Source organism: Lineus longissimus, chromosome 4, assembly GCF_910592395.1.
Source record: "Lineus longissimus chromosome 4, tnLinLong1.2, whole genome shotgun sequence".
Lineage (NCBI taxonomy): Eukaryota > Metazoa > Nemertea > Pilidiophora > Heteronemertea > Lineidae > Lineus > Lineus longissimus.
Genome location: NC_088311.1, coordinates 15,061,789 through 15,089,142, shown reverse-complemented (window position 1 = coordinate 15,089,142; position 27,354 = coordinate 15,061,789). Strand labels below are relative to the sequence as shown.

At 39.9% G+C, this 27,354-nt stretch overlaps 1 protein-coding gene across 1 annotated transcript in view; it reads left to right on the top strand.

The window, feature by feature from the left end:
- Positions 1-360: 360 nt before the first annotated feature.
- LOC135486767 (HAUS augmin-like complex subunit 3) overlaps positions 361-27,354 on the top strand; it is a 79,827-nt gene continuing 52,833 nt past the window's right edge. Inside the window, exons 1-2 of the mRNA XM_064769865.1 lie at positions 361-465; positions 15,089-15,188. Of these exons, the coding sequence (XP_064625935.1) occupies positions 361-465; positions 15,089-15,188 (205 nt within the window). The remainder of the gene's footprint in view (positions 466-15,088; positions 15,189-27,354) is intronic.

The following is a 27,354-nucleotide window of genomic DNA, read 5'->3' as shown; positions in this document are numbered from 1 at the left end:
GCAAATACTACTGCTTTTGCAAGGGACTGCAAACCCCTCGTGCCCCTGGTCCGCATCATGGGGTCATTGACAATTGCTGGTCCAACCATAAAATTATATATACTGCTTTACCAATGTCATAATCACTAACCCCACCATTATCACACCTATCAAAAAGGTACCGCGACCTTCTCTTTGACACAGGTGAGCACATGGTCTCTGGACCATTTCATTTTATTTGATATCATCCACATCATTAATGTATATTGATCTTTGACCCCACGAGCCTGCTTTTTACAAACCAGGTTATGTGTGTCTTGTTTTCTTTATTAGGTGCTGGACCAACTGATAATACAAAGGTCACGATATGAGTTACTCACTATGGCATATGAGATTGAAGGAAGGAATCATTGTGATACACATCGTATCTTGACTGCTACCTCATTGGAATTGAAGAAAACACTCTTAGATTTGGAAGAAAGAGAGGTAAGACTCGCACATGAAATTCTCCTGAATTCTCCTTCTATTTTCATCCAGATGAAAAACAATTAATACTTTTGGCTCACCGTAGGGTAGTCTATTGAACAGCGCAGTGTCTTTCGTCCGTCGTTGTCTTTATCCTGTTTCAAAAACAGTGGCACGTTTCTTAACCACTAAAGCTATGAACTTGAAACTTTGTACACAGGATCCCCCAGGTCAGGTGACTTCTGACAATGAAGTTCTGTTCGATTTGATTTTTGGCTTCGCCACCAGGGGGCCAGAACCGGGAACCTAAAAAGTGTGATATCTCTCTCATGAGCTACTCGTTTTGGATAAAATGTTAGTGGTAGGTTCTCATAGCAAGGATGCATCACCTGTCATACGGGTTTCTGAGTTGACGTAGTTTTCAAGGTCACAGAGGTCAGAAGGTGTGAATTAGCCGTTTGAGTGTAACTATGGCACATATCTTAACCAATAAAGCTATGAACTTGAAATTTGGTACACATGACTCCCTATGTCATGTTACCTCTGACACTAAATTTCAGTCCGATCTGATTCTTGACTTGGCCACCAGGGTGCCAGAAGTGGAAACCTAAAAAGTGTGTTATCTCTAGTCGTAGTTCCACCTATCATAAATCCCCGTGTTTTTTCAAGACCTGTGTCTTCGCCGTCTGCCAAAAAACCCGGTGTGCACTTACACCTATCAGTGGTGTTAGATAATGGTTAATAGCCCCGGCGACAGGTGCTCTGTACGTAGGGAGCTCTCCTGTGTTTCTTTCCGGTCGGAGGGGGATTTCGCATGCGCAATACCGAGGAAACTACACCGCGCCATCTGTCACTGGATCTTAGAACTTGCAATTGCCGTGTCTATTCAGATTCCACCTATCAAAAAACCTGTGTTGAACACGGGTCTAAATTAGCCCCCGATTAGCCCCATCGAGCTCGATGGGGCTAATGGACACGGGGATTTGACACACGAGTCTATTTAGACACGGCAATTCATAGGTGTAAGCGCAAAAGACACGGGGATTTTGATAAGTGGAAGTACGACTTCTCTTATGAGTGACATACTTATCAAGAGGCCAAAGTTCACTTAATCAGGTGGAACATTTCGTTTCCATTTGAGCTGGAAGGTTCTAAACTTGTTTGGACATGTATCTAAGGACCCTCTATTCTACCCCCAAAACTTTGCCTGCCCAGGCATCAAGCGGCCATCTCGAAAATTAAACAAATTCCTATTACTAACCGATGATCGGATTGCACCTAAATTTCAGGTGATTATGTATCTATGTTATCTTTACAATATCCTCAATTTTTAGTCAAATCCGTCTACCAATATGGCTGCCAGTTGGCCATCTTGAAAATTAAATAAATAATAATAATAATAATAATAATAATGATAATAATAATAATAATAATGATAATAATAATAATAATAGTGATAATGAGTCCTTTATATAGCGCATTTCCGTGACACTATAGTTCTCGATCAAAGCGCTTTGGGATATCGTATATTATTACCCCGGTCTCCACAGAAATCAATCAGGGGTTTCAAGGAGCAACCAGAAGGTGTTCACTTGAACTCGACGAGTCGTATTACTCCGAAACTAATGATCTGATTGCAACCAAATTTCATGTGATTATGTGTCTATGTGCTCTTGAAGGGGGCCTATAGGCAGGAGGAGATGGGCTAATTTGGCCATTTTCAAGCGACTAGTATACACGGTAAGGGCCCTGAGTCCTGTCAGACTTAGCACTAAATACATCCCTGGTACAAGCGGTAATCATTTCGACCTACTGTCTTGGCTGCCTAGCAGCTGCCTATAATGTCCCTTTAACAATATCCCCAATTTTCAGCCGCCAGACCACCATCTTGAAAATTACCCCTAAACTGTTGAACTGATTTTAACAAATTTCCATGTGACATGCACACTCTACAATAACCCTGAATCTCATAAACAATATGACTGCCAGGTGGCCATCTTGAAAATTCATTAAATATTTGTTTTGCCTAAACTAATGATTAAATGTCAATCAATTTTCATGTGACAATGCACCTATTTTACTCTCGACAATTATCCCTGAAATTCAGTCAACTTTATAACCAAAATGCTATACTTAGATGGTACCGTTAATTTTCTTTGGTGCCATTGAGCAGAGAAGAATAATATTATTCAGTGGAATTAAAACTGGTGGAACTGGCCAAGATATTGAAGCTTAGGCCTAAGTTATTATATTCCTTGTTTTATGGGCACCCTGAAAGTTACCCAAGGAGGGCAAAATGAAAATTTAAAAAAACTTTCTCCCGTATTTTTTTCTCCAAATTTTGGGCCTTAGGTCAACACGTAAAATAGAAAAAAATGAATTGACCCTCGTATTTTACATCTATCAGATCATAAAATTGTTGCCTTAACTGCTAGAACTATGAACTTGAAACTTTGTGCATAGGACCCCCCCCCCCCAGGTCAGGTGACCTCAGACATTGAATTTCGGTGTGATCTAATTCTTGACTTGGCCACCAGGGGCCAAAAATGGAAATCTTAAAAGTGTGATATCTCTCTTATAAGTGACTCGTTTTCGATAACATTTTTTGTTCTCCTAGCAAGGATATCATTCAGGTTTTTGATTTGACCCAACATTCAATGTCACAGAGGTCAAATGGTGTAAATTGGCCGTTTGAGTATTAAAGCTATGAATTTGAACTTTGGTACACTTGACTCCCTACGTCATGTAACCTCTGACACTATATTTCGATCGGATCGTCTTGGCCACCAGGAGGCCAAAACTAAAAAAGGCAGAAAGTGCAATATCTTGCTTATTAAGACTGCATCACACTACATAGTGGTGCAGTGTTAATTGGTTTTACTCAAAATCTCTCTCCGGCACTTCTGGTCTGGGTTTCTGGACGAGATACCTCGCGAAAGACGGTAGGCATCGCTATCAAAGTTGCAGGATTGGTAGGAATGTAACTTGGCTAGAAGCCTTTCTTGATGAGTTTTGGACAAGTTTGTTGCTCGCCTGTAAAGGTATTCCCCTATGACAAAAATAGAACTTAGATAGATCACGTGGGTGCACAAGGGAATCCCGGTGCCTGTTTATGAACAAGTACATATGCATTCAGGAAAAGAAATGCATTAATTTGTGTGGTGATGTAACATGAATCAAATGTGTCTAAGGTTAGAAATAAAAGTTATTATGTCTAAGGTTAGAAATAAAAGTTATTATAATTTATACTTCATTTGTTTATTTTCGTTTTGACTCTGGAATTCGGTACAAACTTTGTTATGGATGAATTCAGTTTTCAGGTCAGTGGTGATCAGGGCCGTCTGGGTCAATGTTGTCAAACTCGCACAGTGACGAAATTAGAATTAAATTTCAGACACTGGAATTGATCAATTACCGCCATCGTGGTCCACATTTTGCATTTCAAGACCAAATATGGATATGGATTTTCCCTGGAATTTCATGCGGGAATTTGAGAGGTTGTGCGCAGCTTGCAGTGCATGTATGATAAATATGATCCATCCATACAATAACGCATTAGTCTGTACAGGAAAGCCTAGTACACAGTGTATATGCAACGAGATGTTGTCTGCCCTAGCTAGGCTATATAGGCTATGCAAAGGCCCTATGCAAATAATCGTAAAAATGTACAGTGTACTCAATATTGCCCCCCCCCCTCAATGTTATTCTCAGATGTGTGCGTATGACCCCTAAACACACGGTCAACACAGTCCCCATCACATAAGGCTAAAACCCTTAATTGCATATTTCAGTAAGATGAATACCACCAATTTCACCCCCAGCTCCTACCTATAGTCTAGTCCCACTCTGAGAAACCCTTTTCAAAACACCAGGAATACCCAAGTCCGCAATCGCCAACGTGCATTTGTTGACCATTTGAACTGAGCACGTGTGTTGGTTTACAATTTCATTTCCTGCCTCTCAAAGATCACATGACCTGCTATTGTTATGGGGGAGAATTAAGGAAGTGATTCAGGGAAAACTAGCTGTAGAAATAACTTGGAGTCCAGTAGATTCTCCATCAAATATTATGGGGGAGAAAAGAATGATGATGGAAATCCAACTATTCTATTTCTTATAATTGACATAAACTTTCATAAATACAAATACACTCGCAGTTACAGTTTCAATCACAGATGGGAAAACCAAATATGTGACCGGCTCTGGCAAAATCAGTCACATGACTCCAGATTAAGTTACTGATGTTTATATATGCCTTGAAAGCAGAGACTCTCAGCTACAATTTGGTGCAAGAATTGTCAATTTATCTGGATATTTGGCCGAGTTATGGCAGAAAATGTACAGTATGACCGGCCCAGTTTAAAAACGCGCGTTTTTGAGAAAACATGTTTACCGAGGTTTCAACAACAATTTTCAGTGGATGTATATCTTACAAGTGGAGTTTGGGTGATTTTGTGTAATTCATTGGTGTTTTGAACGCACAATTGTCACGATTGTGATGAAGTTTCTGGCTATAATTCCCTAATGGTAATCCGCCATCTCATTCTCCAAGTAATTTATGTCGTTGGTTACCAACTTTCTTGGTGAATCTAATATTATTGTGTAGCACTTCAGGTTTTGGACTCCAGGCTGGGAACACACATATGTGACACATTCTGGCGAAAGCAGTCGCATGACGCCAAAGTTCATTTCGAGTAATTAGCCATTGAAACCAAAATACATTGAAAATGCACTACCAGATCGATTTTCAGTTTTGGTCAAAAATGGATTGTTTAATTACCAAAATATCACCTGAAACAAAGTTTATTGTGATCTACTAAGTATAAATATCTTAAAATCCAGTGTTTTGTAGTCATGGTATTCCAGAAAGATCAATAAATTGTTAAAAAATTCACAAAATCGTCGTATTTTCTTCGTTTGCCATTTCTGAACTATCGGGGGGAATCCCCCATAGGTCATATCAAAATGTCCTGTTAGAAATCCCCTTTTACGTCATAAGAACAGGAATCCCGTGCAACCCCTTCATTAGCCAATAGAAAGCCAGACATTTTGTGAACAAACCTGCTGAAACAGGCTTGTTGCCACGTGTTGTCACCACAACGGCACCTGATTGGCTAACAGCCGGGTCAAGGTGGGTCACGGCTTATTACATGGTTGTATTTTTTTTCCTACCATAGTATAACATGCCTGAGATGTTTTTTTCTACTTGCACATGATGTCTAGTATACCTGTGCAAAATTTTAAGCTTTTGTCTCTGTTCCAAGTGTGTGGTTCCTGTGGATAGTCAGTTAATGTTTAACATGGTTTAAAGGAAATCTTTATCCATGCCACACAGTCACAACTTCTTTGTGTGTCAGGCTTGCCGCATCGATACATGTTTTATTGTATTACAGTAATGGTAGCCTTATAATGAATAAAAATATTTCGATTAATAGCGATAAATTTAAGTCATGGCCCCTGGCCCTGCGGGTAAACTCTAGTTACCAATGAAAAAGGGACACATTTAAATACCCTCAAGGTATTTTGCTCATCACGTATACACTCTATTACACAGTGTGTAGGTAATGTGCACAGCAAGCAAGTCTACACTATACACTGTGGATTACACACGTTATACGTGCATACAAACACAGCGAACCCAAATGAAAATCAGCAGAAAAGACAGCTAACAAAACACCAAATTCACAGTCAAAGAGCATATCTATTCGTATGAATGATGTATTACATGATAAATTAACTCAAAATCAACTAATTCAGTGGGTATCGAGTCAGTTCGACTGTTGAACAAGCATATAGCAGTGATTTCTTTGGGCCCAAAATAAACTTGTTTCGATCGCTTTGTTTACATCACGTGACTGCACTGTTCAGCCGCGAGTTTCAGCAGCAGTTCTGTCACGTTTCATAAAACTTTCCCGAAAATAAGTCTTTGATAACAGATTAATACCATTTTTACAGAGGATAATCTTCACAATATTTATAACGATGTATAGATTTTTCTAGTTGGACAACCGTATCTATCATCTCTTTTTTGAGCGAAGAAGCAAGGATTTTCTCAAAATTATGTAAAATTTTGTCATTAACCCTGTCTTAAAAGACCAAGTAAAAATTAATCACATTCTTTCTTTACCAACAATTGGTTCGACAAATAAGCGGAGGTTACTCTTAATCTGTGTCACACAACTTTGAGCAGTGTTTGCAGGAAAATATAGAAACCAAGCATTTTCCGAACCGTGCCCAATCATCGCAAAATTACCGCCTAACATAATGTTAATGAGAAAAAAATGATGTCATCGTGGTTAGAGAATTTGCCCGAAAATGGCGCGTGGCCAGCTGACTTTAGGTTGTGACCATGAATAATGGACTGGATTGTCACATGCTGAACTTCAAAGGATTCGATGTAAAGGTCCAGACTGCAGTTACTGGTTGTCTACTGGGTTTTGACAGTCCAAGGAACCATCCCAAAATATCCTAACCTTGTCTATCATTTCCTTATCACATCTAAAAATTGTCCATCTGTCAGTGTCGGTTCCCCGGAGATGAATCTTTGCCATCACCTGATGGCTCTAGTATTTTTGCACATTTTACATTCCAGTACTGAAGATGCGCCAACCTCCGAAGATGTGAAACCCCTGATGGATTTTACAATACACATACCTATGTACCTTAGATCACACCCTTCCTAAATTACCCTTTCCAAACAGCAATATTCTATTCCATATCAGTGTAGATGGAACTTGCACACAAAAGCTACATGAACAATTAATTCACCAAAACATGGCCGTAGCTAGCATGCAACTTTTAAGAAAAAATTGGCAAAATATGATCTTAGACCACACCTTTCCTAATAACCCTTTCCAAACAGCAATATTCTTCTATTCCAAATCAATGCAGATGGAACTCGCGCACAGTAGCTACATGGACAATCAATTCACCAAAACGTAACATGCCAGCCCCCCCCCCCCCCCCAACTCACTAGCATGAACACATCACATATCAAACGAGGTTCTGATTTTAAGGTCACAGAGGTCATATGGTGTAAATTGATTGTTGGAGTGCAACTATAGCAGGTTTCTCACCTCTAAAACTATGAACTTATAACTTCATACTCATGACCCAGGTATCAAAGTTCATTACCACCTGGTCGCATATGCAACCCGAAAATTTCAAATGTGACCGTATTTGAAAACGCCTCTCGCACGGTGTGATCTGAACAAAACAGCTATGCGACCTCTATTTTGACACGATGCCTGTCCCAACTAATTTATAGCTCCTTTGGCTGCCTGCCTATTAGGTCAGCCTCGCTCCATGAAATGCGACTGTATTGGCTGGCAGATAACAAAGCAATGCATCATGAAAACACTGGGGACGAGTGAATCTCATACTAAGCAAATACAATGTATGTGATGAGATTATGGACTCCTGACCCATGGAGTCTGTTTGAATTATCTGCTTTGTTTTGGATTACTTTCATGAAAGGCTTGCATGATGTTTGGCAAGCTTGAAGGCCTATTGTTTGCAATTGCAAAATCTGACCACGTTTTCGAGATGCGGTTGCCTTGGTAAAAAAGTGAACTTTGATCCTTGTGACCCCCTACATCAGATAACCTCTGCCACTGAATTTCGGTCCAATCTGATTCACGATATGGTCACGAGGGGAATATTTTGTGGTAGGTACTCCCAGCCAGAATGCATCATGTGTCATATTGGTCTCTCAATTTACCTAGTTTTCAAGGTCACATAGGTCAAATGGCGTAAATTGACTGTTAGATTGTAACTATGGTACGTTTAGATAATTTATCGCTCTATTCCTAGCAGATAGAGGCTTAAGGAGGTCTGCATTCATGTTTTTGTTATAAAATTGAATATTGTTTTGATTGATACCACCACTTGGTGTCACTGAGCAAAAATCTTTGTTTTAACTTGATTTGAATTTCCCTCTTGTATAACTCCAAATGTTGTGGGTTTGATCCCACTGCAGGCCAAAAAAAGGTTACAACTTGAATATTACATTTTCTTCCTTTATTTTTTTAATTTGTTAGGTGGCCATCTTCGAAATAAGTCTCCATTACGTATCACTCAGATTCTTAACCCATGGCGGGGCAAGCATTTAATATTTCTGAACCACCGGGACAAGGCATTTCAGGTTGTTGCAACCAATTCAGAGAAACAATAATAACTACACAATAAACCAAGATAGGCCCAATAAAGTATACATTTTTTGAAAGCTTATAATGTTATCTAAATATTTCTGATTTGATATTGAGAGTAAAAAGAGTTTACCCACATAAAAGGGACTTATTTCACCAAAAAGGTCCCGAGGGGGGTCAGCCAGTCAAACCACCCCTCACGACCACAATCCTTGACCAATCACAATGTAGTACTGTGGATTGAAAGTAGAGATGATAAACCATCAAATAAAGTCGTAAACTTGCCCCTATTCCCTATGCTGGATTCTATAATTCATGTTACTGTAGCATCCTCTATATGTGGCCTGGTCGCGAATATTTTTTCCAAACGACATATCCATTACACTCATTTAAAGCTCTCTAATGGCTAAAGTATATACGTCATCACTCCTCAACGGAAACCTTGATGATCCAATTGTGTTAGGTTTTTTTGTTTGTAAACATTGCCGTGTGTTAGGAGAACGCGTCACCCTGATCCTGATCCCACACAAACTCTCTTAATATGTGAGATTTTTTAAGTTTCGATGAAGGTGGTGCCATCTGTGAAGAGTGCATATGAGAAACCATTTAAAGTTACCTCTCTTATATAGACTTATTGGGGTTGGGGAGTTGGGGTTGGGGAGTTGGGGTTGGGAATGGGGATGGGGGAGGTTTAATTTATGCTTTTTGGCTCACCGTTAGGGGAGTCTATAAAATAGCCCTGTGTCCGTTGTCTGTCGTCGTCGTCGTATCCTGTGGCACATTTCTTAACCGCTAGTGCTGTGAACTTGAAACTTTGTACACCTGACCCCCTAGGTCAGAGGTACTCTGACACTGAATTTCGGTCCGGTCTGGATCATGACTTGGCCACCAGGGGGCCAAAACTGATAGCATAAAAAGTTTGGTATATCTCTTATTGATGATCCTTTTTAGCTCACCTCTTAGCAGAGGTGAGCTTATCCCATACCGTGGCGTCCGTCGTCCGTCGTCGTCGTCGTCGTCGTCGTCGTCGTCGTCGTCGTCGTCGTCGTCGTCCGTCGTCCGTTAGCAGGGCACGTTTCGTAACTGTTAGAGCTATTGAGTTGAAACTTGGTACACATGTACCCTTATGTAATGACACCTTGGAGACTAAGTTTCAATCCGATTCGTTTCATGGTTTGGCCACCAGGGGGCCAAACGTTAAAAGTGAAAATATGCAATATCTCCCTTAATAGTAGTCGGGAAATTTTGAAAAAAATATGGTAGGTACTTCTAGCAAAGGTGCATCATATATCCTCCGGGTTTTTGATTTGACCTCCTTTTCAAGGTCACTGAGGTCAAATGGTGTAAATTGGCCGTTAGGATGTAACGATGGCACGTTTCTAAACTGCAATGACTATTGATACCAAATTTGGTACACATTTACCCCTTAGTCAGGTGATCTCAGGGACCAAAGTTTGGTCCAATATAATTCACCACTTGACCACCAGGGGGCAAAATCCAAAAACCTTAAAAATGTGATTATTCTTTAACTTCTTGCTCGATTGCCACCAATTTGATATCATGGGTACATCTAATCACCATACAGTATATGTCACACAAGTTTTTAATTTGACCTTCTTGTCAAGGTCACAGAGGTCAAATGGCATAAATTCGTCGTCAGGCCGTAACTATGGCACGTTTCTTAACTGCAATGACTATTGATCACAAATTAAGTACACATGTACCCCTTGGTCAGGTGATCTCAGGTACCAAAGTTTGGTGCGATCTGATTCGCCGTTTGGCCTCCAGGGAGGGGGCCAAATCCTAAATTCTTCAAAATGCCATTATACCTAGTAATGACTTGCCCGATTGGCACCAATTTTATATCATAGGTACATCTAATTCTAACAACCATTCAATGTGTCACCCGGGTCTTCTTTGATTTGACCTACTTTTCAAGGTCACAGAGGTCGAATGTACTGTAAATTGGCCATTTTGGGGAAATTGTAATTGCTTGGACCTACATCAAACTTAACACTACATGACACAATACCATGCTCTTTATCCATCTTTCCTCCACATGAGGTGAGCACAATGGCCCTGGCCATTTCATTCAATAGAAATTTTATGGTAGGTACTCCTATCAATGATACATCACATATCATACGGGTTTTTGATTTGACCTACTTTTCAAGGTCACAGAGGTCAAATGGCGTAAATTGGCCTTCAGGATGTAACTATGGTACGTTTCTAAACTGCAATGACTATTGATCCCAAATTTGGTACACATGTACCCCTTAGTCAGGTGATCTCATGGACCGAAGTTCGGTCCAATATGATTCACCACCTGACCACCAGGGGGCAAAATCCAAAAACCTTAAAAATGTGATTATTCCTTAACTTCTTGCCGGATTGCCACCAATTTGATATCATGGGTACATCTAACCACCATACAGTATATATTACACAGGTTTTTAATTTGATGTACTTTTCAAGGTCACAGAGGTAAAATCGCGTAAATTGGCCGTCAGGCCGTAACTATGGCACGTTTCTTAACCACAATGACTATTGATCACAAATTAAGTACACATGTATCCCTTGGTCAGGTGATCTTAGGTACAGAAGTTTGGTCCAATCTGATTTGCCGTTTGGCCTCCAGGGAGGGGGGGCCAAATCCAAAATTCTTCAAAATGCTATTATTCCTTAATTACTTGTCCGATTGGCACCAATTTTATATCATAGGTACATCTTATTCTAAAAACCATTCAATGTATCACCCGGGTCTTTTTTGATTTGACCTACTTTTCGAGGTCACAGAGGTCAAATGTACTGTAAATTGGCCATTTTGGGGGCATTGTAATCGCTTGGACCTACATCAAACCTAACACTACATGAGACAATAACATGCTCTTCATCCATCTTTCCTCCACATGAGGTGAGCACAATGGCACTGGCCATTTCATCTATCTTGTTTTACAGGTGGCGATCCTTTCTGATGCAGAAAGAAATTAAATAAAATGGAGGATTTAAAAACATTTTTATGTCTTTATTTACCATATTTACTGAGAAAATACTTCACTTTGCTTTAAAGAGAAAGTCAAGTGATAAAAGCTCCCCCCAACCCCCCAACCCCCAACAATAGGAACATTATATATGGTGGCAGATTCAAACCAGTTCAGAGCAGAGACCAAAAAATGAATTCTATCCCAAGTATCTAGATAATTAATACATGTATTTTCAAGAGATTGGCACATGTATGCCGTGCGGCAAATTTCCATCTCTATCGTATAAGCAAGATAAGATCTTTGCTCAGTAAATCAGCAGCAACAAGTGCAGTGCGGACCTTAGTTGTCTCGCGGTTGGACTACGCAAATAGTCTGCTATATAACATCTCTGAGGCCAATGCGCGTAAGCTTCAACTGTGCGCACTCCACTGGCTTCCTTTGAAAGCAAGGCTCGAGTACAAGGTTAATCTAATGGTCTACAAATGTCTACATGATTACGCACCAAAATATCTCGCAGACTGCTTGGAAGTTTACAAACCCTCACGCTCCCTGCGGTCAAGTACAATGGGTCTGTGTAAGGAAATCCGCACAAACCGGGTGATAGGCTCCTCTGCATTCGCAGTGGCGGGACCAAAGCTATGGAATGAGCTTCCAAATAGTGTTCGTGGCCAGAGTACCCTGGGTCGTTTTAAAACTGCACTAAAAACTCATATTTTTAAGAAATTCTTTTGAATCCTTTGCACGTTTTTTTTTTTTTAGTAATGACTTTTATTCTATCATGTATTAATGTTATGTTTTATTATAAATTGTAAAGCGCTTAGAAGTTTTAACAACGTTAAGCGCTATAAAAATGTTTTTTAATAATAAATAATAATATACATGATATAATGAACTTTAAACAGTTTTAGCACTTCAAAACCTTAAACAAAGTTGGATATTCATGAGAATAAAAACATTTTTTAAAGAAAGTTTTCAGTTAGAAAATGCGTACAAATATATCCTATGGTCCACCCCTTCAGTGCTGTAATGTAAGAAAGCTTACTTAGCTGTACTTTTGCAATGAATTGTTCTGTTTTCTTAGATTAGGAATTAGTGCGAAGTGAACAGAGATGTGAAACTTCCATCTTGAATTGTTCCAAATAAGGAGTGATGACGTATATACTTCAGCCAATCAGAGAGCTTTAAATGAGTATAATGGATATGTCGTTTGGAGAAAAAAAAATTCGCAGCCTGGTCGCCCCTCAGATACACCAACAAAAGCCCTCAAAATCCATGAAAAAGATTAAATCGAACACACAATGGCGAGAAAACATTCGTATTGGTCATTCTTCACGCCTACATGATGATAACTGATGACTTTATGGAGATTTCCCATTGTGGTGGGTGATTCAAATAACACACGGAACTAGCCGTAGGTGCGCGTTTTAAGTTTTTCAAAAGGCTTCAGCGTATGTAGCGTACAGCGTAACAGGTGCGTTAAAAAATGTTAATTCGTAATCAAATTTTAAAATTTCAAAATGTGTAAATATGTACTCAGTACTAATTTCAGCATTGCTGTTTTGTAGACAGATATATATCATACATACAAAATTTCAGCAAATTTGTGTACATAATAACGGCTCTATGCCATTGTGTATAATAACTGCATTTCTATTGTCCTGGACTACCAGTTATTACGAACTGTATACCCCTATAACTTAGTCACCAGTGGGACAAAAGAGAAAATACATATCCAGTTTTTTTAGCTCACCTGGGTGACCTTTGGTCTTCACATCTTGTCTGTTGTCCATAATCGGTGGGTCCGTCCGACGGTCTATGCGTCGATCCGTCGTCCGTCAATATTGGTGGCACTGTTGAGTCACGAAAGTAGGAACTTGGTGAGTGGATGTCTTATGACAACATGACTTGACACGCACAAATCATTGACATTTGACCTACTTCTAGGATCCAGGCGGCCATCTTTGAAAACCTTATTTTGTCAATATCTCATGAACGCTGATAACTAGAACCATGACATTTTTATCGTTGTCTGTATCCTGTTTCAAAAACAGTGGCACGTTTCTTAACCATGAACTTGAAACTTTGCACACATTTTTTGATGATATTTTTATGGTAGGTACTCCAAGCAACGATACATCACATGTCATACCAACTTTGGTTTGACCTATAAATTATACATTTTTTCTTAACTAGGATGAATTCCTAACCACCAAATACAGTGATGTGGAAAAATATTAGGGCACCCCATAAAGTTCCCTATTCTATGCAACATTCTGTACTATTATTTGCAGGACTGCCTAACCTTAGGCTTAATTTAATAACTTTAAGATATACATGTAGTGTTTAAAGATGTGGACAAATATCATGAATGTAATATTACAATTTGAAAATATCATTGTTTGCAAACTGATGTCATGTTATTCTATTCTATTTTATCAATTTTAAGAGATCCTGCAAAGAAATGTCATGAAAAGTCCTCTTAATTTTGAAAATATAATGAGTTAACGTGAATATCATCTGGCACCTCTTCCTCCCCTCAGAGAAAGAATGGAATTATTAACAGGAGGCGTTATATCTAGTCTATGAGAGCTTGATAACATTGACATTATTCTTCCAAATTTGGAAATTTGGAAAATATCTTAATTTTGATATTTTGTAATATCACAAAGGGGACGTTAGATTTTCAGAATTTCTCTCTTCGGGATTACTTAGAATTTGCCATAGAGTTATATGACAATTTTGTTACCAATTATTTTAAGTATCGAAAAGATGGGGTATTTTGTGATGTTTTCGAATTGTTATGTTTTTGTGATATTTTGTCCAACTCTCTAAAGCACTGTGCATAACATATAAAAGTCATTAAATAAAGCCTAAAAGAGAGCCAGTCTAGTTTTAAGGAGTAATAGAACAGATAATATTCTATCTAATGTATCCATACAGTGAGCACAATGGCCCCTGTCAGTTTCATTACTGTGAATACTTCTGATGACACGACATGATATAGAGGTCACAGAGGTCAAACTCTAAAATTTCAGCAAAGGTGGCATATTTCATCATTTAATTGTTCTAGACTCTTCAAATTAGATATGTAAACACCTAGTGGGCATCTGTACATATTAACAAAAACTCAGGTCACTGTGACCTACTTTTCAGGTGTAATTCGGTCATAAAACTCGGTGTCGGTCATCAAGGAATCTTCACTGTGGGATCTTCAAATGCTGAATTTGACACGCATATGATTTTAAGAAATTTCTTGATGGTTGTAAATACATTTTAGTTCACGGATTGGATACTGCATTGATAAAAGGAGTAGAGCATACATGGCATGTATCTTGTTTGTATATTTTGAAGGCCATTTTGGTGAGTATTTACTGGGAGAAATAGGTGCATATGCTGTTCTGCTCGCAGTAGTTAAACAACATTTTTGGTGCCTGTGCTTTACCTTTAAGTCATTGAATATATATGGATTTTTATCAGCACACCAGTATAAACCTCTTCTTCATTGTATTCTAGGAAGTAATGAAAAACAACCCCGGTCATGCCAGCCAAACCATGCAGAGAGAGACCATCGACTCCAGAGATTCATTCATGGTGGCACTTCATAAAGTATTAGGTATGCACCCTTTCCTGGATTCAGTTTTTATTTATAATAGAGCTGTCATGTCTGATCTCAGCTACTAAGATTATCCTGGGGCTATTGGTTTTCTCACAAAAACTGTGAGGGTGGAAATAAAACACCATCGGAAGGCGCAAATTACAAAGTATTTTACAATTCCCCCCTTTGCTTAAACTTGAGTTGTACACAATCAAAATATTAGAAAAGAATCAAATTAAATTCTCACTAAACTTGTGTTTATAACGCACAAACTCAACCAGTACCATATGCCCCCGTTCAACGAAGTTGAGATTAGGGCATTATGTTATCAGCTAGTTTCCGCGTCCGCACTCAAGAACCGCTCATCTGGCAGATTTACAAAATTTGTGGCATAAAGGCCTAGTGTCTCGAAGGTCACAGAGATCAAACAGTCCAAATTGACCGTTATTGGTTTCTGGAGCATGTCTCCATAACTACTGATGCTGAAATGTTCATCATTGAGTTATATGATTGTCCTATAGTGCATTGTGTACTTTGGCACTTTTGCTCATCAGCAAAAAAGGTCCATTTTCCTCACAAACTACTTAGCTATGTGTCATGAATAATGGGCGTAGCCCACTGAGCGAACTTTACTATCGGGTGTGGGCTGAGGGTTATACTCACTTTGCGCTGCTATTTTTGTGTTTGCAGCTCAGCTGACGAAGTTAGCAGAGCTGGTAAAATAATAATACAGTAGAACCTCTCTATTTAAAGGACACCCTCGAGACTTACAAGTGCTGTCCCTAGTAGAGAGGTGTCCTGATTAGAGAGGTCTAATTGAATGAAAACTACCAATCAGGGACCAAAACTAGTTTCCTTATTAGAGAGGTGTCCGCAAAGGAGGTTATTTTGTAACTGTTCAGATTTTGTTTGTCCATCCATCTGTCAACACGGGGCCATCGTTTCATAACAATAAGACCTAGATATGTCAACTTGAGGGATATATTTTTCTATAATCAAACCGAAAATCAGCATGATTATGTCCCCGCTCAACGCAGTTGAGATGGGGGTATTATGTTCTCAGCTGGTTTTCCGCATCCGTGTCCACACACTATTCCGCTAAATAACTCAAACACCGCTCGTCTGGTGGATTTGCAATTTTTATCGCATAAATGCCTAGTGTATCAAAGGTTGTCTATTGATTTTGGGCTTGAGCCCAAATCCAGAAGTATTAAGGTAGCAGGAAGGGTTGGGCGTTTGTGGTTTCTGAGTCTGAGGGGGTTGGTGTCTGTTGACTGTGCTTTAAGAGAGACTAGGCATGGCGCCAGTCTCTCTTAAAGCACAGTCAACAGGCATTTGGTCTCAGTATTTGGGTTTTGATTGCCATGACTGTACCCCTGTAAAAGTCAGAGGAGAAGTTTGGAATGATGAAAGCATTGAAGAAGAAGAAATGTTATTATTAAGGAAAGCAAAATTTATTATGAGACTAGAAGGCAGTGTCCTGACTTGATTATTTTGAAAATGGCGGTCTGAACACATTAAAAGGTGGAACATGGCATTTTGTCGACTTTGAAGTGTTCCGCAGTTAAAGGGAGACTATAGGCAGCAGCTAGGTAGGCAAGATAAAGTCATACAAATTTGCCAATAGGGGTCAGTCATATCTCTAGGCATGGCGCCAGTCTCTCTTAAAGCACAGTCAACAGGCATTTGGTCTTAGTATTTGGGTAAGTACAGAATCAAGGCAGCTCAGAGAGCAATGATTGAACGATGCTGTGGACAAGTCCAAGGATACTGCATCAGTCACAACCAACTTCTCATCAGAAAGCGTCACCACCAGCATATTCAATGTTCAGTTCCAACCTGTACCAGTCCAATGCACGCCTGTCATGGTCAGCAGTGGTCAGCTTAGCGCGATATGGAACATTCTTCCGAAACTCAAGCGAGGGAAGTCTGCTCATTAGCCTATCTCGCGCACTGCTCCTTCTTGTCAAACATCGTAGTGAAATCGTGGTACAGTGGGGCGTCCTCGAGGATTGCAGCTGGTCGGACAGACGTGAGGTGGAATGTGGGCGGCTGCACTTCTTCGTTGATGTGCGATGGCAGATAGCACAGTTGTTGCGTTGCATGACAGCTGAAAGTGAATGTGATATCATAGAACTGAGGCGTTTGCAATGAGACTATAGGTGAAGTAGAAGCAAGGAGTGAAATGGGCCATCTTCCAGTGACTAATATACAGAGTAAGGGCACTGGGTGTTGTTAGATTCAGCATTGAATGTATTCCTCGTACAAGCGTGAATAGTGTGGACATACAGTGAGAGGTGAGAGACCCCTATTGACTACTTCTTGTAACTTTATCTTGGATATTATATTAGTATTGAACTTCTAGCCATGGAATATGAAGAAATTGAAGTTGTAGGCATGGAATATGAAAAATTATTCAACGGTGAAAGACATTATTCCATGAGGCTTTGCCGTGATCGCAAAGGACGCGACGCGATTGGTTCACATGCTAATGAGGTATGATAATGATAATTACCTCTATAATGCTACTTGGATAGCGACTGTGTCGTTGATTGCAACAGTGGTCGATGTCAATGTGTGCCTGTAATGTCAATGAAGTATGATGAGGTGATGACAATAGTGCAATTATTAAATATTGGCAAGAGATCATACTACAACATAGGTCTTGTTTTTGACAGATGACTGTGCGACATTCCCATTGGGTCTTGTTAGAGTCAGCGCTGCATGTATTCCTTGTACAAGCTTGAATAGTTGTGACGGACTTTGAGGGGTGAGAGACCCCTATCGGCTACTTCGTCTAACTTTATCCTGCCTACCTAGCTGCTAGCAATAGTGCCCCTTTATCAAGAGTGAAACCCACTGTGCGGGGCTAAGAAATTTCCTTTATAATCCTAGTTGGATAACCACTGTGTAGATGATTTGAAGAGTGCTCTGTGGATGTGTGCCTGTAATGTCAATGAAAGTATCATGAGGTGATGACGATAGGGGAATGACGAAATATTGGAAAGAGATCTATTCCTAGAAGAACATATGTCCTGTTTTGACTAGGTGGTGCATTTTAGAATCAGCAGTGAGCACGGTGTCGAAAGTATTGTTATAGGGCCTTCCCTAGGCCCATGGGGTTAAATTTACAATCCACGATTGAAAAGACGTAGTTTGATCGCATTCAACTATAAATCCATTGAACAGTTGTAAACACAAGTGAAATAGACCAAAACAAGTGATTTTGGGGCTTTGGTTTAGACGCATGCGCCACATGCGCCATGCGGGATTATACGGTTAATGTGAACTTGTTGACATCTACATGATCTGGTGCTGTTATTGGTCATGGTACATGGTAGGCCTAATCATCATGGCTTGCCGCTATATGTTTCAGAAAAAGCTCGGAGTAAAATGAACTGCCGATGAATAATGACGTTGTTCATGTTTACCATGTTTACTAGTACATAGCCATAGGGTATGCACTGGCCAGTGCACTTTCTGCACGTCGTCATGGTCATGTACGTGATACATTGCATATTTTGTTTTTGAATGCGCATGCTTTTTAGGCAAAATCACTTGTACCAACACTAATGAATAATGTCTTCTTATCCCAATGACTCCATACACAGTGAGGGCATTGTCCCATTCCCATCAAATGGTAACTTATTGTACCGTATGGGCGGTATTAGGGTGGAAGTTGGGGAGCAGATACCTACCGTTGCACGCCTGTCATAATCAGCAGTGATGAGCTTAGCGCGATATGGAACATTCTTCAGAAACTCAAGCGAGGGAAGTCTGCTCATTAGCATATCTCGCGCACTGCTCCTTCTTGTCAAACATCGTAGTGAAATCGTAATGGAAAACGTCTGGCTTTGCGCCAGACGTTGAGACTAATAAGTGAAGAACTAATAGGTAAAGAACTTCTACTTGCGCGAGACTGCTCTGATAAAATTATCATTGCAGAGACTACGGTGACGTACACATATATTTTTTACAATCAAAAATGCCCTCAAAAGACGACATGGAATGATTATTTTATTGATATTTCCTACTATATACCTTCCAATTATCACTTTATACTAATAGATCGGCGTTAGGTCGCATACTTTTCTTTCCTGGTGACACTATAAAGTAAAATAGTTGCAACCCCGTAAATGCGCTATAAGTCCAATAATAAGTGACGGTGACCCGTTATAAATGTTTCGCCAGCTTCGCTTTTTTGCCGCTACGCGGCGCGTTGGGCCCTTGCGTCCAGGAAGGCTTTCTGGCTGCCATATTGGTTTTTTGCATTCCGCCCGATAACTCAAGAACTGAAAGTTCTGTGGTGTGATGAGCTAGTGTAGGGGAGGTTCCCTATCGATTTTGAGACCGACCCAAAATCCATGATGGCCGACAGACTGCCATCTTTGATTTTTGCATTCTGTCCCAGAACACGAGAACCAAGTAAGTGAAACATCTGAAACTTATGTGGTGTGATGTATGAGTGTAGGGGAGGTCCCCTATTGATTTCGCGTGTGACCCAAAATCCAAGATGGCCAACAGGTTGCAATCCTTTTTTTCGCATTCTGCCCCATAACTCAAGAACTGATTGAGTGACAGTTCTGAAATTTTGTGGTGTATTAGCCTTTGTGTAGGGGAGGTTCGCCATCAGTTTTGGGCCCGACCCAATATCCAAGATTGCTGCCACGCCGCCAACTTTGCTTTTCGCATTCTGCCCAATAACTCGAGAACCGCGGGAGTGACAGACCCGAAACTTCTCTGGTGTGATAGCTAAGTGTAGGGGAGGTTCCCCATCATTTTGAGACCCAACCCAAAATCCAACATAGCCACCAGGCCGCAATCATCGTTTTTGCGTTCCGCCCAATAACTTCAGAACCGAGTGAGTGACAGACTTGAAACATGTGTGGTGTGATGACCTCGGGTAGGGGAGGTGCCCAAGCGATTTTGGACCTGACCCTCAATCCAACATGGCTGCCACATTTGTTTTTCACATTCCACCCCATAATTCGAGAACTGATTGAGTGACAGACCATTTCATTAAGATGTATAGATATTGCAGGTGAAAAGCGGTGTTTAAGCTTCATGCACATGTAGTTCATCAAAACTTCTGATCATGCTGCTTTCACATCCATATGCTCAAATAGAGTTGCTTTTTAGCTCACCTCTTAGCAGAGGTGAGCTTATCCCATACCGTGGCGTCCGTCGTTGTCGTCGTCCGTCGTCGTCCGTCGTCCGTTAGCAGGGCACGTTTCGTAACTGTTAGAGCTATTGAGTTGAAACTTGGTACACATGTACCCTTATGTAATGACACCTTGGAGACCAAGTTTCGGTCCGATTCGTTTCATGGTTTGGCCACCAGGGGGCCAAACGTTAAAAGTGAAAATATGCAATATCTCCCTTAATAGTAGTCGGGAAATTTTGAAAAAAATATGGTAGGTACTTCTAGCAAAGGTGCATCATATATCCTCCGGGTTTTTGATTTGACCTCCTTTTCAAGGTCATAGAGGTCAAATGGTGTAAATTGGCCGTTAGGATGTAACGATGGCACGTTTCTAAACTGCAATGACTATTGATACCAAATTTGGTACACATTTACCCCTTAGTCAGGTGATCTCAGGGACCGAAGTTTGGTCCAATATGATTCACCACTTGACCACCAGGGGGCAAAATCCAAAAACCTTAAAAATGTGATTATTCCTTAACTTCTTGCCCGATTGCCACCAATTTGATATCATGGGTACATCTAACCACCATACAGTATATGTCACACAGGTTTTTAATTTGACCTTCTTGTCAAGGTCACAGAGGTCAAATGGCGTAAATTCGCCGTCAGGCCGTTACTATGGCACGTTTCTTAACTGCAATGACTATTGATCACAAATTAAGTACACATGTACCCCTTGGTCAGGTGATCTCAGGTACCGAAGTTTGGTGCGATCTGATTTGCCGTTTGGCCTCCAGGGAGGGGGCCAAATCCTAAATTCTTCAAAATGCCATTATTCCTAGTAATGACTTGCCCGATTGGCACCAATTTTATATCATAGGTACATCTAATTCTAACAACCATTCAATGTGTCACCCGGGTCTTCTTTGATTTGACCTACTTTTCAAGGTCACAGAGGTCGAATGTACTGTAAATTGGCCATTTTGGGGAAATTGTAATTGCTTGGACCTACATCAAACCTAACACTACATGACACAATACCATGCTCTTTATCCATCTTTCCTCCACATGAGGTGAGCACAATGGCCCTGGCCATTTCATTGGTTCACCATAAGGGAGTCTGTACAAAATCACAGTGCCTGGCGGCGGTGGTGTCTGTGTCCTGTTTCAAAAAAGCAGTGGCACGTTCTTACCCGCTAGAGCTATGAACTTGAAACTTTGTACACAGGACCCCAAAGTCAAGTGACCTCCAACACTGATTTTTGGTCCGATATGGTTCTTGACAATGCCACCAGGGGTCAAACGTGAAAACCTTAAAAGTGTGACATCTCTCTTATAAATGACTCCGTTTCGATGAAATTTTTTGGCAGGTTCTCCTAGCAAGGATGCATCACATATCGTACAGGTTTTTGATTTGACTTGCTTTTCAAGGTCACAGAGGTCAAATGGTGTAAATTGGCTGCTTGGGTACAAATATGGCACGTTTCCTAACCGCTAAAGCTATGAACTTGAAATGTGTTACACATGCCTCCCTGTGTCAGATAACCTCTCACAATGAATTGCGGTCTGATCTGATTCTTGACTTAGCCATCGGGGCCAAAACTGAAAAGGTAAAAGGGCAAGATCTCGTTCATTAGTGACTTATTTTCAAAAATATTGTTACGGTAGGTACTCCTAATAAGAATACATCCTATATCGTTCTTGTTTTTGAGTTGACCTACTTTTCAAGGTCACAGAGGTCATATGGCGTTGTTAGGCTTTAGTATGGCCCTTTTTTTAATTGCAGTAACTTTGTTCTCACACTTTGTACTAATGTACCATACCCTATAGTCAGATGATCTCATGGGCCAAAGTTTCGTTCGATCTGATTCACTGCGAAATCTGGAAAAACCTTACTAGTACGATGATAGCTTTATTACTTGCCTGATTGCCACCAATCAGATATCATGGATACATCTAACCACCATATACAGTAATATACGTCATATGAGTTTTTTGCTCAGCTTACAAAGTCAGTTACTTGTCAAATAGCTATTCGAGTGGTGTCCGTCCTTCCATCAATCCATCCATCTGTAGACAAATTTTGCATTTTGTAACCGTAAGACCTAGGCTCTTCAAATTTGGCCATCTGGAAGAACTGCCCATGACATGCTGCTGACAGAAAATGCAGCGCAATTTGACTGAAATTCAGCTGACCAGGGGGCAAAAGCATAAATTACACCAAAAAATAATGTCGCTTTATTCCAACAGATAGAAGTTTGAAATAAAGTTGAAGAGATCTGTATAAAATTGAAGTTTTGATATAAAACATGTTAGTTCGATTGATGTCTCCAGTTGGCAGTATTGGGCAAAAATGTAAGTTTGCATATTGCCAGTCGTGTTAGAATTTTTGCAGTTCGAGGCAATACTTCAGCATCCCGAGCAATATCACAGTTGCGCAGTTTTGTTCTGCATGCCTGAAGGTGCATGTAGACATTAGCCATTTTTGTTGGAGTGGTGATGCGGTGATAGAAGGAATAAAATCACTTCGAATCAATGGTATAAGTCGTTCATCCGCTCAACAGACCATGTAAGATATCCTGATTAGATTGTCTTTCAGAATTCGATTTTTTTTCTTCACTTTTTGGGTTGAGATGGTCAAGTGACCTGTTTGTGGCCATCTTGGTTGCACTTTTATGTGAAAATTTTTAATAAAACATTACTGAAACTGTATTTCGTATTAGTTTTTTTTCTTTCTGTTTTTTATATATCATTTGCGCTAGTATGTCTCCTTATGCCCCAGCACCAGGGATGATGAGGTCTAAATAAGTAAGTATGTCTCCTCCACAACCCTGAAAAACAATTTGAGAAATTTTTTATTTTTGTTTTTGAAAAGTGACTTGATGTGAAGGAAAAAAAGTGTGGAAATTTTCACAAAATACCTTCGTAACTAGGCTAATGACCCCTTGAAGAAAAAAATAGAACTGAAAAGATTGTCAAATCACTCCAATTTAGCAATCCACTAGCTAGTTCCCATGTTGCCTTTCGGAATGTGATATTTAGCTCACATGGGTTAGCTTATGTCACAACGTCTTGTCCGTTGTCCGTTTAGAAAGTTAAAACTCGGTGTGAGGATGTCTTATCATAACAAGACTTGACACAAAAAATCATCACCATTTGACCTTCTTTCTGGGCTCTTTGAAAAGCTTATTTTGTCAATATCTGATGAACGCTGATAGCTAGAATAATGAAATTTTTACGGTCAATAGTTCTGATGAGACTACATGATATACAGGTTTTTGTTTTGACCTACTTTTGAAGGTCACAGAGGTCAAACTCTAAATGTCAGTGAAGGTAGCACGTTTCATCATTAATTGTCCTAGACTCTTCAAATTTTATATGTAGACACCTATTGGGGTTCTGTACATATTTACAAAAAAACTCAGGTCAATGTGATCTACTTTTCAGGTGTCAGGAGGTCAGCTCATAAAACTCAATGTCTGTTTCATCAAGAAACCTTCACTGTCTGATCCTCAAAGGTGCATCATTGATCGATATTGTCAAGATTGACATAGAGCGTATAACATTTTGACATTGAACTAGTTTCCAAGGTCAGAAAGGTCAAACTCTAAAATTCCACTGAAATTGATACGTTTCACTACTGTCACGGGTCGCAAATGGTGTGGACCGGGGCGTGTTCTCCTCTCCTCCGTAAGATATTTTCCGGGACTGCAGCAAATGGTAGGGACACTCGAATGGCTAATCAAGAGCTCGGGAATCAGATACGCCGAGACGAGAGGAAGTCGTTGAATGCAAGTTAATAACACCACAAACAAGAAACGAATTGTTAGATCGTGCTAGTCACTGATGTCCACACAAGAATGTTCAGTTTCGCAGATTTTATAACAGATGATATCACAATACTGGTGTGAGCTTACTTCCACGACGAATTGGTCAAATGTTTAGCCCTGAAGCTAGAATATAGTCACTGCTCTGAAGCTGACTGATCGTTACGCTCGGAAGCAGAGTTGAAACTATTGCCCTTAGGCTAGACGATATAAACTCTGCTCGGAAGCTGACTGTTATGCTCGGGAGCGGAGTTAAGACTATTGCTGCTACTTCGTTGAGAGCTGTTCGTTCTAAAAACGTACCCTTATTTAGGTATCAAAATCAATAAATACCGAACGAACGGATCTTCAAACCCGTAGAGTGTGCGTCATTGCACTTTTCTGTAATTCTAAATAGTTAGGGTTTCCCAAGGTTATCGTGGTCTGGAAGTTCAAGCTCGAGATGTTGTCTACCTTGTACCATCAGCTTACACAGGTGTTTACGATGTTTTAGAGAGAGCGTGGGCTATGTTAGCTCCAACAATTGCACTACCAACTATCTGACTATGGCAAGATGACCAGGTTTTGATATTGGCTTTTGGCTAAAATTAGGAATGGTTTGGAGATAGGAGTTGTTTGGCCATAACGCTTACAGGTTTTACAAGCTTGTCCGATAGTGATTTCTTAAAGGGTAATTTGATTGTGTACATGAAGTTCCTGAGGCTGATGTAGTAGATAACAGTTTAATTTGTTATTTATACAATGGAATTATATTACATAAGTTGAGTCATAGCATAGGATGGGATTGTTTTACAAATTGGGATGACCCGTAACACTACTATTTGTCTGAGATTCTTCAAATTTTATATGGAGACACATATTGGGCATCTGTACTATTTGACCCAGTTTAGGTCAATTGTGACTTAGTTTATCAAGTTCACAGAGGTCAAACTCTAAAAGTGTCATTGACAGTTTCCAATTTTGTCATATCTGAAAGTCAATTTAACCTACATATGTCATTTCATCTGCAGCTTAATGATTCCCAGGTGAGCGCTATGTCTCAAGGACATTTCATTCATTTTTCTTCACTTTTTTGGGATCAGGTGGTCACGTCACCTGGTGGCGGCCATCTTGGATTGCACTGTTATGTTAAAAGTTCAATACAACATTACTGAAACTTTATTTCTTATTAGTTTTCCTTTCTGTTTTTTATACATTATATGCATACATTATATGCTTTAGTATGTCTCCTCCACAACCATGGAAAAAAATTGAAAATTTTTTAGTTTTGTTTTTGAAAAGTGATTTGATTTGAAAAACTGCAAATGTAAAAATGTTCACCAAGTACCTTTAACTATTGCCAGCGAACCCCAGGAGAAAAGATCATCAAATAACTCAAATGGTAATCCAATAGTTATTTCTGCAGTTAATTCTCAGATTGCAGTCATGTAGTTCTACATGTAGCAAAATTGTGGATTGCCGTCAGTCAGATTAGCATATACAGATCGGAACCTTTCATCACAATGTGCGCTTTAAACACATGTTAATGGCTCAAAATCACCCAAACGCTACTCGTTGGGTAAACCTCCACTGAGAATAATTGCTCTAACTTCGTTAAACATGTCACGAGTGCTGACATCAACCATTTTTGAGATATTTTTTTTGTGTGTGTCACAAGTCACAACTGTAGAAATGTACCGTGAACGCATGTATAGATACACGCATAGTGTAGTAATTGTACACACCAATGTAAACAAACTTGTTAAATTATCATCAAATTCAAAGGTATTGATTGTATACCTCTAATATTTTAATTTTATGCAAATCCTTTGTAATTACGAGAAACTTCTTTGTTTAAGTAATGAAGACATTATTACCTATCATATTCTCAATCATTGTCAATAAACTTCCTTGAGCATTGACACTTTCTGCCGTTACATGTACCTTGATCAATATTCATCATTGGCACCTCATCAATTGTTGTTGGTCTTGTATTTTAAAACTTGGAAAATAAAATGTTTTCTCATTATGTTTTACTGGGAAGATCGACAGCTGCATTTTAACGTTTTTCGGTGACCACATCACAGATGACTGAGCAAGAGGAGAGCTACACTGGACAAGTTAGTCACAACAAACCTACACTTCAAAGGAATTGATGTAAATGTCCACACTGTTTCTGGTTGCGACCATGCATCTACTGGGCTGGTTTGTCTCAAACTGCACTTCAAAGGATTTGGTGTAAAGGTCCAGACTGCCTTGACTGTTTGCCCAAGATTGTGACCATGCATTGACTGAACTGTTTTTCAAAACCTGCACTTCAAAGGAATATAAACAAAGGTCCAGACTGCTTTTACTAGTTGTCCCAGGTTGTGACCATGCATCTAGTGGACTGGTTCGTCTCAAGTTGAACTTCAACTGATCTGATGTAAAGGTCCAGACTGCCGTTACTGGTTGTCTACCTGGTTGTGACTGTCGAAGGAACCATGGCAACTAGTAAGATTTACTCTCTGTCACAACCTTTAATTTATTGCACTCATCATATGAATTTATATGTATAATCGGATGGACCGAGCAAAGCTCCTCGTTTTTTTTCATAATTTCGCATCCAGCCATCTTTGAATCCGTTTTTAGCTCAGTTTTGTTACAGAATATTTATATAAACTGGCCCAGGAAACAAAACTGACCATTCAGCTGCGCGCCAGGCCCTTGGACCTCTTTTTAATTTGACCTCAGTTTAGAGGCCAGTGACAGATTTTCCTAGATGGTGAGCGTTAACCTTTTCTGGATCTTGTTCATGAAAGTTATTGCCAGCATGTGCCGAATATTCATGAAGTCACCAGGGGATGATAAATGATGACAACTACATGTAGCCATGTGTAGCTGACCTAGTGGTCCTACTTCTCAGTATAAACAGGGTATCTTGTTGCATTCAACAACATACCCATTTCATTTACAATTGCCTGATCTTTGCATAGCATGAGTTGGTGTGTATACTGTAGGCCTTGATCAAAGTATGTTCGGTTTTGTGGTGGATTTGATTGATGTGTGGCACTCATTCAGTATTTCTTAATGTCTTACTCTGCAGAGTGCTGATTATCTCTCTGGATATTTTGATTCCCATATTGCCTTTGGTGCTCACAATGTGGTGCCTCATTAGCTCAGCTGACAAAGTCAGCGGAGCTAGTCTGCGGAGCTATTCGAATGGTGTCCGTCCTTCCTTCCATCCATCCAT